This window comes from Staurois parvus, unplaced genomic scaffold (assembly GCF_062004578.1).
Source record: "Staurois parvus isolate SC_StPar_1 unplaced genomic scaffold, SC_StPar_1.0 ptg000025l, whole genome shotgun sequence".
NCBI classification, from domain to species: domain Eukaryota; kingdom Metazoa; phylum Chordata; class Amphibia; order Anura; family Ranidae; genus Staurois; species Staurois parvus.
Window position 1 is genome coordinate 6,637,387 of NW_028317821.1, and position 12,639 is coordinate 6,650,025.

Consider the following 12,639-nt stretch of genomic DNA (forward strand, 5'->3'; position numbering starts at 1 on the left):
TGTCTTAACATGTGCGATTTGCTGCAGCGTGATTTCTAATGTAGTTTTTGCATTACTTTTTCTGGAGTTTTGGTGCAATTTCACATACATACAATATAATGGAAATCACACTGAAAATTAAAATTGTTGAAAATCTTCACAAGTAGCAATAAGGTCTTCAGAAATCGTACCTGAAATTGCGGTGAAATTGCACACAAATTGTGCGATTTAAAATCGCAGCTGTGTGACTGGTGACTTATTGTCAAAGCTTAATTGAACAAGGTGAAGCTAGAAGCTGGTTACTATGCACAGCTACACCAGATTCTATGTGCACCAAATTTAATACATCCCCCCCACAATTCTCAAATAATTTAGGCATATTTTCTATAAATCATTAAATTGACTGTTTGGCAAAATGTTATTTTATGTTGTATATTTTTTTTGAGTGGGGCTTATCTGTCTGAAACAATGAGTTGTCAAGTAAAGTGGACTGTGTGTCCTCCATTATTCATAGGAAACTTGAAAAATCATGTATTTTATTTAAAGAGAATTAGTTTGGATAACTACCATTACTGACTAATTTTTCAAAGGTGCATCCTTACGTTTTTTGCTTCACAACCTAATACAATGGAGTTGATTTACTAAAGATAAGAAGACTGTGCACTTTGCAAGTGCATTGCAGTTGCACTCTGCAAGTGCAGTTGCACTTATTTTCCTTGGTAAATGTAATGTGGTATGGCTTTACTTTGTAAATAATACCTGATCAGGTGCAAGGAAAATATAAAAAAAGGATTTTTGCTTGCACTTGATTGGATGATGGAAATCAGCAGAGTTTACCACATTTACTAAGCTGAGGAAAATGAGTGCAACTGCACTTGCAAAGTGCTCAGTCTGTTTGCCTTTAGCAAATCAACCCCATAGTCAGATTCTGCTTTACTTTCATTATATGTTCCCTTTGCATTATCTATCATCTGTAATATCTATAACTATTCTAATAAAGTAAACCTGGAATATGGGGCTGCCATGGCTGACTGCATTCTAAAAATGCTATTGTCTGGCTGTTATGGTTTCCCACCGACTTCATTTCGATTTGAGTCAAAATTATGGAGATCGTGATAGTCAGAAAAAAGTTAGACATCCCACATACTTGTTATTGAAGAAAAAGTGTCAATGTGACACAAACAGGCAACATGATAAATCAACAATGACAGCCTCCATGTTTATGGTAGGAAAAAAGTGCTAAACATAGCAACACAGCCAATGACCCATGTGTATATATGCAGCCAAAATGTTGCCTTATGAAGTAACCCCTGTGTTCCTAGTGGAAATTCTCATGCTTTCCAGTTAACAAACGTGAATCCTCTTTCTGATCTGCATTTAAGGGAAGCTATAGAAGTAAGAACTCAATAAAGACTCATGGAGCAGACAATCATCGTCACCTTCTTTTTGAGTGTTGGGCCTCCTGGGGAGTGTGGTATAAATATCAGCCCCTGGATCTTGTACGGTGAGTTCTTGTGAATATGTAGCATATGCTACATAACTGTTTTTGCCTTTTTTTCCTTTTTCAGCTTTCTAACAAATTGGAGACTATTCATGCTAGTTTGAGATTACCGTACTCTCAAACTAGCATGAAGAGTATAAGTGTGCTAGAGATATTAGATTGTGAGCTTCCTTGTGGGACAAGGACCAAAATACAGTGCTGCATACAGTAGTATGTCAGTTCTATATAAATAGTGGAAATAAATATACACAACCACAAATGTTCAAATTCTGCTTGTTTTACAGGGGAAAAAGAAAAATATAATAATAATAAAGATAATAAAATAATAATAATAATAAAAATACAATAAGTATTTTAATTACCATACATTTGCATTGCATTATTATTACACAATATGAGAGCATACGAAGGTAAAATAGTTCATACATCTAGGTAACTGACCCTTTTGTGTCCAAAGAACCTCCATTCCAACAAGCAAACTTTAACATTTAATACAACTGATGTTTCATCAGCCTTACAACCAGAAAGAAAAAAATATAAATATATACACATTTATAGTTCAGTTTTGCTGCTTTGTCTTACACCAGTGGTACTCAACCTTCCTAATGCTGTGACCCTTTAATACAGTTCCTCATGTTGTGGTGACCCCCAACCATAAAATTATTTATCCAGTAATTATAATTCATGAAGTGTCGTTTTACCTCCAATACTGCTGCTTTCAACACAGTAGCTGCTTTTAACAGAGTAGCAGCTTTCAACACAGCAGCTGCTTTCTACACAGTAGCTGCTCTTTACACATCGGAAATATGTCTTAGGCGACCCCTGTGAAAGGGTTGTTCGACCCCCAAAGGGGTCGTGACCCACAGGTTGAGAACCACTGCCTTACACCACGAAAAGGTATGCTTTAATTATGTTTGACTATGGAAATTATACTCTAAACCAGTGGTCTCCAAACTGCGGCCTGGGGGCTGGATGTGACTCTTTGCTTACTTTTATCTGGCCCTTCGAGCACTATTCCTCCCACTGATGCCAACAGCAGGGCATAAATCCTGCACTGCAACCAACGATGGGGAACTATTCCTTCCACACACACCAAAGATGGGGCACTATTCCCCTCAATACTAAAGACAGAATACTGTTTACTCCCACTCTGTTTGCTCCCCTTAAAGCAGAAAGCCAGGCAAAAAATGTTTTTAATCATGCAGTGGGGCATTGCCCACACTGCATGTAGCCCATGCAGTGTAGGCACAGCTCCACTGCATGGTTCAAAAACATTTTTGTTCATTTTTGTCTAGGGGTGATAACAGTGAAGATATACTTACCAAATCTGCCCATCCTCACAGTGCAAGACTGGTCCTTGCCGATTCTGCCCCCCTGCACTCTAGCGGTCTTGTGAATTAACTGTTCTTTATGTCATCATGCCCATAGACCAGCTTCAGGCGTGAGGACGGCAGGAACAGTCCACCACTAGACGTGAGGGAATGCGGTTTTCTGGGGGATCGAAGGACAGGGTAAGTATAGCTCTTCCCTAAACCCCTGGACAAAACAAACAGTTTTCCCATGCAGTGCAGGCACAGCCTCACTGCATGGGAAAATAAAAAATTTACATGGAGTTCTGCTTTACGTCTGAAGAACAGTAAGCCAGCCCTTTGTTTAGAAAGTTTGGAGACACCTTCTCTAAACTAAATGCTTTCGAATGATAGGGTTGTGGCTCTTCATACTGGCCAAGGGTCCATTCACCTGCTGCTTTTTCTCTTCTAGCTTCAGAGGGAAAAATATGAAAGTACACCTATGTTACATTATATATGTGAAATGAACATTTTGATGAGAACATTATGAAGTAACTATATGAGGGTTAACACAGGTAAAATAGATCTTACATCTTGGTGAACTGACCCTATTATGTCTAAAGAATCTCCATGCCAAAAAGTAAACTTTAACATTGGACACAATTGATGTTTTATGAGAGTTGTGGCTCTTCATAGTGGTCAGTGGTCTTCATGCCTGCTGTATTTACTCATTTAGTTTCATAGGGAAATGGTCGTTATGCCTGCTGCAATTTTTTCTTCTAGTTTCATAGGGAAATGGTCGTTATGCCTGCTGCAATTTTTTCTTCTAGTTTCATAGGGAAATGGTCGTTATGCCTGCTGCAATTTTTTCTTCTAATTTCATAGGGAAATGGTCGTTATGCCTGCTGCATTTTTTTCTTCTAATTTCATAGGGAAATGGTCGTTATGCCTGCTGCATTTTTTTCTTTTAGTTTCAAAGGTCAACAATGTTGATGCCTGCTGAAGTTTCTCTTCTAGCTTTCTATCTTTATACCAAAAGAACGAATATGCCACAGACCCCTATTTACAAACTTTAATTTGACTTTATTTCCTGTGCCTTTATTTCTCTTCCAGAACAACAGCACAAATATTTCTGGTCACTCCTTTTTCCAGCTAATGTATGTTTCTTTTATGGCTTTGTGTGGTAATCTACTGTATGCTATAATAACCACAGGTTATGAAGCTCATACATTGGTCTTCATATTTGTGTCCCTTACAGGAGATATTTTGGTGAGAAGATAGGCCTCTATTTTGCATGGCTGGGCTGGTATACAGGAATGCTGTTCCCAGCAGCAATAATTGGATTATTTGTGTTCCTGTATGGAATGTTTACACTGGATAGCTGCCAAGTCAGGTAATCCTTTTTTTTCTGAATTGTTACACAAGATTTTTAATATGTTTGCTAAGACAGACTAGGGCTAGCCATACTTTATGCAATTTTTGTTTCCTTCGACCATGAGTTGAATCAGTCCTACATTTTTATTGTGTTCTCCTTGCAGGTAGCTTTCCCCACCAGAAAAATTTAATGATCACTGCTGGCTGCTATACCAAAAATACTCAACAGGCTGGTTGTACTGAAGCCGACTGATAAATCAACTTCAGTACAACCAGCCTGCCCATAGATGGGTTGAAACTTGTCCAAATTGGCCAAATTTCGATCCGTTTATGGTCAGCCTAAGTTAAACAAATTTGCAAAGTGCCAGCAATGTGCTCATATATCATTCACTTTGAGCAGATTCCTGTATTATCTATTATAACTTTAACCCTTCAATGTTTTTTTTCCTGTCTGTGTCAGAGTGAGCATTGCAACCTCAAAATTAGGAATGTAAACTCAATGGGGTTGATTTACTAAAACTGGAGAGTGCAAAATCTGTGTAGCTCCGCATAGAAACCAATCAGCTTCCAAGTTTTAATGTCAAGCCTTGATTGAACAAGCTGAAGTTAGAAGCTGATTGGCCACCAGGCACAGCTGCACCAAATTTTTCACTCTTCAGTTTTAGTAAATCAAGCCGATAATATGTTTAGATACTGAGACTATTCAGACTATATTTTGACAAACACAGTGTACAAAACTAGGATGCAGGTCCTGATTTTGTTTAAAGAGAGCTGGGGCATTTGGTGAACTGGCGCACTAGGTATATGTTTGTAAGTTTCTCTTGGTGATGATCAGGGGTTTTCCATCAGGCTGAAAATCCAGAAGGCTACAGTCATACCTAAATATTTTACTGGAGGGAATTAAAAAAAAACCCTGCTAGCTGTATCCCTTCTGTAGTTTCAATCAAAACATTCCATCTATAGGGATGATTAGTAACCCATGTAAATAAAACACTTTTAAAACATATCACTCATTGCAGCAACACTGAAAGAAAAGTGCAGAGGTGTGAATCTACCCTTAAATCTTGGGACTTTGCTTTTTGATTTTTCTGTTGCTACTAAAACAAGAAAGATGTAGAGATGCCTAGCAGAGTTTGGCATCTTGCCTGGTTATGGAGTTTGCCCACTGCTGAATAAGTTCAAAACAATTGAAGAGAGAACGAGAGTGAAATACAGACAGCCTATACTAAGACTGCAATAGCTACCTTGTGCATTTTTCATAGAAAGCACTAAGAATATATCAGTGTGGCTGTATAAACTTTCCCTACTGCTCACCATCCAACAAAGGATTGCAGATGGGATGATAACCAAGGTAACAAGTCATCTGTTATGTAACTCAGAAAATGGGGCTGATAATAGTATGGAAAATTGTGCTGCTGATAAACCCTAGTGCCATTTTTGGACCCTAAGACCCAGGTGTATGTGTAATATGATTTATTCCTGCTACATTCTCAATTAAAAAAGAGAAGAGAACTATGATTCCAACTTTATGAAATACCACTACTAATATCAATACTCACAGAATTCACTCATAGGATCTGTAATTAAAATGGACCTCCAGACAGAGCCTTTTCTTATTTTTGTTACATTATCACGAGAGCTGCAGCTTACGCTAGTGTTGTTTATCCGCCCCTCCTCTTCCTTTGTTCACAGGACTTGTATTTTATGAACAGTTCACAGAATACAAGAAACAGCCATACTGGGATGGAAATATAGTGAAAGCTTTGCTATCCAGTATGAACAAAAATATGATTTTTGATGATTTGGACATGGAATAAACATCAGTAGGGGTAACTTTTTTTTTTAAGAGTGAAAATGAGAAAAGTCTAAGAAAAGTACCTGGAGTTCCAATTTAAGCACTTATTGCAACAAACCTTTATTAGTAGTAAGGCCTTATGCACACTGGGCAGAAAAAAATGCCCTTACATGTGTTTAGCATTTTTTTTCTGTTAGTGCTTCTTTATGTTAGCCTATGTGTCCATGCACTCATAGGCATTTACAGGCCTTTTAGAGGAGCATATCACCAGCGCATTTAGGAGAGGAGCATGTGAGCATAAAGAAGCTTGATGTACGTAAACACGTATCAACACACCTAAATGCGAATAAACACTAGATGCATTTAGTGCTTGAGCATTCATTCATTCCAATGGCTAGAAAAATTTCATATTGTGGCCAATGGAATCCATAAACTCTCAAGCACTGGAAGAGCCTAAACACGTGTGCAAAATGCAGTTTAAGGCGTGTTTTTAGGTAGTTTTTCTTCTTCCAGTAGAAAAGATGTTCAAGAGAGCTAAGTAAGTATTCAGTGTGTATGAGGCCTAATAATGAAATGACCTTTTCGAAGAAGAACTATTTTATATATTGCAGCAACACAATTAAAAGGCTGTCAGTACTTATAGTGATACAGAATATTTGCTTTCATAGTTATCAGCTGAAAGGGCGTAAAGTTTAAAAACCTTAATTTTATCCAGATTTGTTTGCTAATTGCTATTGCTACTAGCATAAATCTCTGTGCAGCTGAACAGTGTGGGGTCCCATAGCTGTTACATGGTCTGCTATGCCTTTATTCACACTCTTGGAGTCAGTAGTTAGCTTTGAATGTTTGTAATAGGTTTGCTGCCTACAGCAAAGGGAAGCAAAAAGCCATGCACTTCAGATCAGAAATCTTATATATGTTAACATTTTAGGAATACTTGTAGCTGATATATTTATTTTTTTCTATTACATTCTATAAAAGACATTTCTACATAGCATGTACAGTATGTGTTTTCTTTTGTGGTAACACATAGAAATCCGCAATAATCACAGTTGTGGGTATGCATTTAAATTGACACAGCTACAGATTTCTGGAAGCGGTCTGAGCCCAGTGCTCCTAATTCAAGAGATATAACAACAAGATGAATGATATGGAATCCTGGACATAAACCTTATTATCACTTCAAATTAATTTATTTTACAATGGATTTTATTATAGACAACACAACATCAAAGAAACAGTCAAAAGCAGGATCACTGACACAAATGAACAAGATATACAGTTCTTCTGATGAAAGACATAACAAATGCACTGAGGTATTGACAAAGATAGAAACTGAGTACATAATCACAATACATAAAGAGATGGAATGCAACCTTATAAATTGCATTAATAGTAGAGATGAGCGAATTATTCAAAAATTCGATTCGGCTGATTCGCCGAATTTGCGGAATAAATTCGATTCGATGCAAATTTATTCGCTGCGAATTTAACTTATTAAAAGGGTTTCTAGGCTTCAGAGAGCCTTTATATTAGTGCAGAACACTGTACCTTTAATTTAAATGCCCTTGGAGTCTGCTGGGGAAGAGAAATAATACTGTCAGTCAGTATGACATGCAGATGAGTGCCGTCGATCTTAGAATCACCGCACACTTCACTCATTTGGGCAGTCACGGGGCACGACGAAGAAGATGAAGAAGAAGGTGAAGAAGAAGAAGAAGATGAAGAAGAAGAAGAAGAAGAAGATGAAGAAGAAGAAGAAGATGAAGAAGATGAAGAAGAAGATGAAGAAGATGAAGAAGAAGATGAAGAAGAAGAAGAAGATGAAGAAGAAGATGATGAAGAAGATGATGATGAAGAAGATGATGAAGAAGAAGATGATGAAGAAGATGATGATGAAGAAGATGATGAAGAAGAAGATGATGAAGAAGAAGATGATGAAGAAGAAGAAGAAGAAGATGATGAAGAAGAAGAAGAAGAAGATGAAGAAGATGAAGAAGAAGAAGATGAAGAAGAAGAAGAAGAAGAAGGATAAGAAGAAGATGAGGATGAAGAAGAAGAAGAAGAAGATGAGGATGAGGATGAAGAAGAAGAAGGATAAGAAGAAGAAGAAGGATAAGAAGAAGAAGAAGAAGAAGGATAAGAAGAAGAAGAAGAAGAAGAAGAAGAAGGATAAGAAGAAGGATAAGAAGAAGAAGAAGAAGAAGAAGAAGAAGGATAAGAAGAAGAAGAAGAAGAAGAAGAAGAAGAAGGATAAGAAGAAGAAGAAGAAGGATAAGAGGAAGAAGCAGAAGGATAAGAAGAAGAAGAAGAAGAAGAAGAAGAAGAAGAAGAAGGATAAGAAGAAGAAGAAGAAGAAGAAGGATAAGAAGAAGAAGAAGATGAGGAAGATGAGGATGAGGATGAAGAAGAAGAGGTAGGATGAAAATAAGAAGAATTCCAGTTCAGCAAAAAGTGTATCTGCAGAGAGCTCCGCTATTTCTGACAGTTCTCTGACAGTTCCTTCACATTTACAGCGGTTGAAACATTGTATCTATTTGTTTCCGAATAAAAACATCTGTATCCTAAATGGAAACAAATAGATACAATGTTTCAACCGCTGTAAATGTGAAGGAACTGTCAGAGAACTGTCAGAAATAGCGGAGCTCTCTGCAGGGACACTTTTTGCCGGCTGTAGAAGGGATGAAAATCGGCCGATCGGGAAAAATTCGATTCGTGCATCCGAAGTTTGCTAATTTTCGAATCGAATTTTTCCTAATATTTTTCCTAATATTCGAAACGAATTCCACTTCGCCAAGTTCGATTCGCTCATCTCTAATTAATAGCAAACAAACACTTCAAATTAATTTCACTCCGTATGCACTCAGAACATTTAAGTTAAGCTCCCCTTTAGGATCCTTGGCTGTTCCTGGCTCACTTGCTGTAAACATTATTTCATTGTAGGTAACTAAACCTCTCTCATGACCAGGAATCTTTAAAAGCACAGGTTTCTCCATGGAAAATATAATCAGCAATATACAGATATGTCATGAATATGGGTGAATTATCTGGATCCTTATTGATAAGACCATAGGACCATCAAACTCTAGGGAGTACCCATTCTCCACTTCAAACCTCTCAGGGGTGGCTGGATTGGCTTTATGATACTTGTTGCACCTCCAAGATTTGTGAAAAAGACAGTCAAAAATTTGGCAGGAGGTTAGAGTATGCTGCAGATAGGCAGGTGGACAGGTCAGGGACCAACCTGTGGTACTAATTATGATAATTAGGCATAATACTAAAGCTTACTACAACCAACAGGGCTCTTTTGGTTATACTACGTACAATGATAAAGCGCACTCAGTAACCTGGTGACTTTACAGATTTCTGCCACCAAGGGCCGACTGACCATTTGGAAACTTGGCCACTGCCCGAGGGCCCGGGGTCAGTAGGGGGCCCCATGAGATGCCCATGGTACCTTTTTCATAGGCTTTTTTGAGTTTGGGCAAGGACACAGGGGCCCCATGATCCCCTATTGCCCGGGGGCCCCATGAGTTGTCAGTCTGCCCCTGCCTGCCATTTGTCCAACTAAAAAGTGAGAGCCATGGAGTGAGAGCTGGGGAGAAGAATCTAACCAGCACAGCCTCTGTGATTTTAGAGTCATTGGAACATTAAAATACCTTTCAAACCCAATGTGATAGAAATATGGGGGTTGCCATTGATAACCAACTTTGAAAAATGGCAATTTACTGTTTTTTATGCTAGCTCTGTGGCCCTAAAGCTTTTGGAGTCATTGCATCAAATATCCAATATAGTGAATGCTAGAATAAAAATTTTAAGTCCTTATATTGCAATAGTACTTCATACTTGTTCCAGGTCATTGATTAACAAAACAGTCAATTAGCATTTTCAGAAGGAGAGATCAGCAATGGCAGTTTTCCTTTTTGATATAAAGAAGCTGAAATGTATTACAGTACCCTAAAGACATTACAGTATTCAGGCTCTAGGAGGCTATTGTAATTGAATCTGCTGATGACACTTTGTTTCATCTCCACGGTGATCATGTAAAGTACCTCATTATATTTACTCATTTTGATAGCATAGAAGTCTACCGTTTAACCTCTGTTGAACTACACTTTGATATATTAGCTCTGTACTCGTGACTCAGCAAGGTGCTCTCCTCATTTCCAGTATAAGAAGCAGTGGGTGGCTGGATTACAACAGTTTCTTTTCATTTCATACTGAAGCAGTTATGTGCCCATTGTACTTCATGTAGCAATTGAGAAAAAGTAGAGCAAGCCATGTATAGCAAATTACACTTTTGAGTATATCCTGATATGATCACAAAAGAACCTTTGTGTGATGTGATCTCAATTAGATTTAAGTCAGAGCTTTAAAACCCTTCAGGATAAGAGTTTACTTTCCTCCTCTTTAAATAATAATTAAAGTTTTAAACCTTTACCCAAACTGTAATTCTTCTTCATGTCACTTTAACACCATGTCTTGCATAACAGAAGAAATTTAAAATTAAGTTAACAGTGTAAATGAAAACACTGTTTGCTGAGTTGTGAAGAGATGAGGCAGGCAGTAGGAGGAAATGACAACTCTGGTCTTGATATATATATATATCAGGGACGGACTGACCATTTGGAAACTTGGTCACTGCCCGAGGGCCCGGGGTCAGTAGGGGGCCCCATGAGATGCCCCTGGTACCTTTTTCATAGGCTTTTTTGACTTTGGGCAAGGACACAGGGGCCCCATGATCCCCTATTGCCCAAGGGCCCCATGAGATGTCCGTCCACCCCTGATATATTATATATATTTATATATATATATATATATATATATATATATACAGTATCTCACAGAAGTGAGTACACCCCTCACATTTTTGTAAATATTTTATTCTATCTTTTCATGTGACAACACTGAAGAAATGACACTTTGCTACAATGTAAAGTAATGAGTACACAGCTTGTATAACGGTGTAAATTTGCTGTTCCCTCAAAATAACTCAAAATATATGGGAAAGGGATCTAAGAACTTACTTCAAGATCACCAACACAAAAAGTATTACAGGATAAAAAGGATTAGGAACGAATGGTATAGGGTTGCCTCTCGGTAAATAATCAAAAATGCAAATGTCTAAAATATCAACATGTTTATTTATAAAATTCTCATTAAAAAAATAAATACATTTTATATATATATATATATATATTTATAATATATATACATAAAAAAGGGGATCACAATCAATATGAATCATACTGTATGACCATGCATAGCAAAGACTTTATATATTTATAAAAGCAGTACCCACTTTGGGGACTATATGGAGGAATGTACTTATTGATTATTCTAATTTTGTCTTTGTATGCTCTTTGTAATTTCATAGAATCAACCGAAAAATTACACGTTTTATATGTCATATAGGAATATGAGATCCTGAAGAAGATGTTTCTGACCACGAAATGCGTTGGTAGTGTAACCTATGACATTGCTGCTTTTATAAATATGTAAAGTCTTTGCTATGTATATGGTTATAGGATTCATATTGATTGTGAACTCTTTTTGTATGGGTATACTGTATATATTTCTTATGAGAATTTTGTAAATAAACTTTTGATATTTTATACATTTGTATTTTTGATTATTTACCACCCTAGACCACCCGTTCCTGATAATTTCTATCCTGTGACAACTCGGATCTTACTAGATTTCCAATACTTCCTCTCAAAGCTTTGTATGTTTTGCCCTGGGTAGGGTTCAGATATTCTTAGGTAGGCAAATGGAGTTCAGGGCAGGCAGAGTTAAAGCAAAATATCATTCTCTCAATCAACATTGACTATTTAGAATCTTTTTGTTGTTAGCATTACTACACGGGAAAGTATATCATATTTACTTGTTTTAAACTTTTTTTTTTACATTTCTTCAGTTAGTTACAGTTTTCCAGGCCTAAGCAAATTATGTAATACATCCCAGGAGTCTTTAGGAGGGGAGGAGGGGTTTCCTCTCCTAAGCACAACCTCCTGCCTGCATGCCCAAGCGAAGGGCAGATGGATTCCAAGAAGTAAATGCTACATGAATAAATCAATGTAATCAAGATGGTTGTGGCCAGAAATGCTATGGGTTTTTTTTCAAAGTGATTTCTCAGCAAAATATAGCATGAAGATATGGATGAATGATTGAATTTGAAAATAAAAAATGAATTAAATAGTGATATATACAGCATCTATGACACTAATATAGCTCAAAGATGGCTGTGCAATAATATGTTTTTTTTTGGAATGCTGGATCTATTTTATCTGCCTGAAAATAGAATTTACTTTATAATCTGACTGAGTGCTGAAATTTCCCTTCTAGTGTATAAATTGTCTATGGTGTCCTGTTTCATGTGTTACAGCAGAGAAATCTGTGAAGCCACAAATATTACTATGTGTCCATTGTGTGATAAATATTGCCCGTTTATGAGGTTATCAGACAGCTGTGTCTACGCCAAGGTAATAAATGTTTCTCTGTGTAACTCAAAATATGTATATATTATTATTATACAGGATTTATATAGCGCCAGCAGTTTACACAGCGCTTTACAACATAAGGGGCAGACAGTACAATTACAATAAAATGTAATACAGTAGGAATCAGGGGGCCCTGCTTGTTAGAGCTTACGGTCTAAGAGGGAGGGTCAAAAGATACAAAAGGTAATAACTGTGGGGGAA

At 37.2% G+C, this 12,639-nt stretch overlaps 1 protein-coding gene across 5 annotated transcripts in view; it reads left to right on the top strand.

Annotated features, from left to right (window-relative positions):
- The window catches only part of ANO4 (anoctamin 4), a 273,092-nt gene that overhangs the window by 196,839 nt on the left and 63,614 nt on the right, over positions 1-12,639 (top strand). For all 5 annotated transcript variants that reach the window (XM_089694243.1, XM_089694247.1, XM_089694275.1 and 2 more), the window contains 3 exons: positions 1,362-1,483; positions 4,028-4,162; positions 12,324-12,420. In XM_089694243.1, the coding sequence (XP_089550369.1) occupies positions 1,362-1,483; positions 4,028-4,162; positions 12,324-12,420 (354 nt within the window). The remainder of the gene's footprint in view (positions 1-1,361; positions 1,484-4,027; positions 4,163-12,323; positions 12,421-12,639) is intronic.